General features: G+C 54.9%; 1 protein-coding gene across 1 annotated transcript; it reads right to left on the bottom strand.

Annotated features, from left to right (window-relative positions):
* Positions 1-310: 310 nt before the first annotated feature.
* On the bottom strand, positions 311-2,161 carry KD926_000148 (uncharacterized protein; the record flags this gene model as incomplete). Its single annotated transcript, XM_053104076.1, has 3 exons — positions 311-1,517; positions 1,686-1,879; positions 1,943-2,161. The coding sequence occupies 3 exons, from the start codon at positions 2,159-2,161 to the stop codon at positions 311-313; spliced, it is 1,620 nt and encodes a 539-aa protein (XP_052952643.1).

Below are 2,161 nucleotides of genomic sequence, written 5' to 3'. Positions count from 1 at the left end.
AGCTATCCGAGATGGCCAGGGTGGCAACATCGTCAATCCACCCGTAGGAAACCGTCTTGCCTCCCTCTAGAAGGGGTAGCTGAATCCGAAGGGCCTCAATACCGTCGATCGATAAGGCGCGAATGAGGGGGGTGTTAAATAGGAGGAATAGCATCGGCGATATAGGGGACCCCTGTGGGATCCCGGTAGGGGTTGAAATAAGGTTGCTGAGATATCCGGGAAGCTGCAGCCTTGTAGAACGGTTCGATAGGAAGGATTTGAGCCAGCCGGCGAAGAAGCCGAGCCCCATCATACGTAGATTGTGGAGGAGTCATATATGCGAGACGTTGTCGAAGGCGCCAGCCACGTCTAGAAGTAACATACTGACCTTCCGGCCCTTGCCCCAACTCTCAAAGATCTGGTCAAGGAGCAACTGGATCAGGTGGTCGACTGAGATACCCCTGCGGCCCCCTAGATGGCTCCTGGGTAGGAGATTGCGCTCTTCCAGGGCCCAGGCGATCCGTACTGTAGCTACGGCCTCCAGGATCTTGCCGAGGGTATTCAGGAGCGCTATAGGTCGGTAGGATTTGGCGAGGCGATAATCCCGAGGGGCTGTTTTACGCAGTACTACAGTAGTCGATTGCTGAAAGTATTCCGGGTTATGCCCAAGACGTAGACACGCGTTAAATATCTGCGTTAGTACAGTGAGAAAGGAGAAGACCTCACCCAGCCAGTGCCAGACCTTGTTAGGGATGCCATCCGGCCCTGGTACTTTATCGGGAGGCGCCCGCCTGATACAGCGGAGCACCTCGTGCTCGGTAAGATCCGGGAAGTCGATCTGGGGAGGTATCTGGGCCGTAGGGATGTCAGAGAGGTCGGCCGGGGGTGGTTCAGGAAAGAAAGCTTTGCGAAACGCCTCTACTTTCTGTTCTGCGGTCTCTGCGAGCCCGTCATCCGTCTTCAGCGTCGGTATAAGGCCTCCGCGGGCCTCCCTGCTCCTCGCCCACTTAGCTGCCTTCCACATGCCTCGAGGGCCTGATTCGGTAGCCTTGCGGACCCAGGAACGGTGGCCCTGGCGCAGTGCCTTAGCCAATACCTTTCCTTTGCGGTTCCTGACTTTGGTATAGCGCTCCCACCGGAGGCCCGTGGTAGGGTCGGTAGGGCCGTTCGTAATAACTGATTCCGTGTACTTACGCCGGAATTTCCGGGTGATCTTGACCATTTCGCGGCATTCTGCATTGAATGAAGGGTTCGCCCACTTGCTGGGCTTCGCCCACGGGGTAGAGGCAGCGATTCCTTGGTTGACTGTCTCGATAAGGTATTCTATAGCGAGCTCAATATGCTGCTTCGTTTGTAAGGGAAAGGCCTTGGTCTGTAGGTTAAAGTCTACGAAGCTCTGCAGGTCCTTGACGCTGCAGGCTTTCCAGTTCCTTCGTCGCTGTGCCTCAGGGGTTTTAGTGCTGATATCCAGAAGAGTTCGTATAGGATAGTGGTCCGAATCTGCGTGGACTCGTTCGTTGACCTCGCAGGCAACGAGCCTAGGGGTCAGGTCCTGTGAGCCGAAGACCAGATCGATAGTGGTTCTGCTTCTGTTGCGCTCCTACGTGGTAGTGCCTGGCTCTAGCCAAAGGTCTAGGCACCTCGTATCGGTCAGTTCCAGTAATTGGTCGGACGAGGAGTCTCTTTTAGAGCGTTCTCCTCCCTACGCCGGGTGGTGGAGGTTGAAGTCGCCTAACAGGAGCAAACGCGGATTAGTAGAGCTGTTAGTAGGGCCGGTAGGGATAGTTAGGGAGGTAACGAGATCGAGAGTAGTGCTATCTGCTTCGTCAGGTCGATTATAGATGTTGAAGATGCGCACTTGTTGGCCGTCAGCATCAGTAAGCTCGAGCTCCTGAACGTCCTTCGAATGCGCTGTATGTTTCTAGGTACTGGGATCGATTTGGCGTGATATATAGAGGCACACGCGGGCCCGCTCGTCCCCTATTTCGGTCGAATCCGGGTATAGGAGCTGGTGGGAGCCGTTAGCAGGATGATGAGTAGTATCCTGGTAGGGGTTCTCCCAAGGTTCTTGTACAAAGATGAGGTCAGCCTCTAGGACCGCAGGGTCCCGGAGGAACTGTGCCATCACCTTGTCTTTAGATCGATTCGTATTATATTGGAGGATGTGAAGGGGCTTGATCAT

Source organism: Aspergillus affinis (genome assembly GCF_023601865.1).
Source record: "Aspergillus affinis strain CMG 70 chromosome Unknown NODE_103_length_130260_cov_86_642442, whole genome shotgun sequence".
NCBI lineage: Eukaryota > Fungi > Ascomycota > Eurotiomycetes > Eurotiales > Aspergillaceae > Aspergillus > Aspergillus affinis.
The sequence above is the reverse complement of the archived record's forward strand: the minus strand, read 5'-3'. Positions and strand labels throughout refer to the sequence as shown.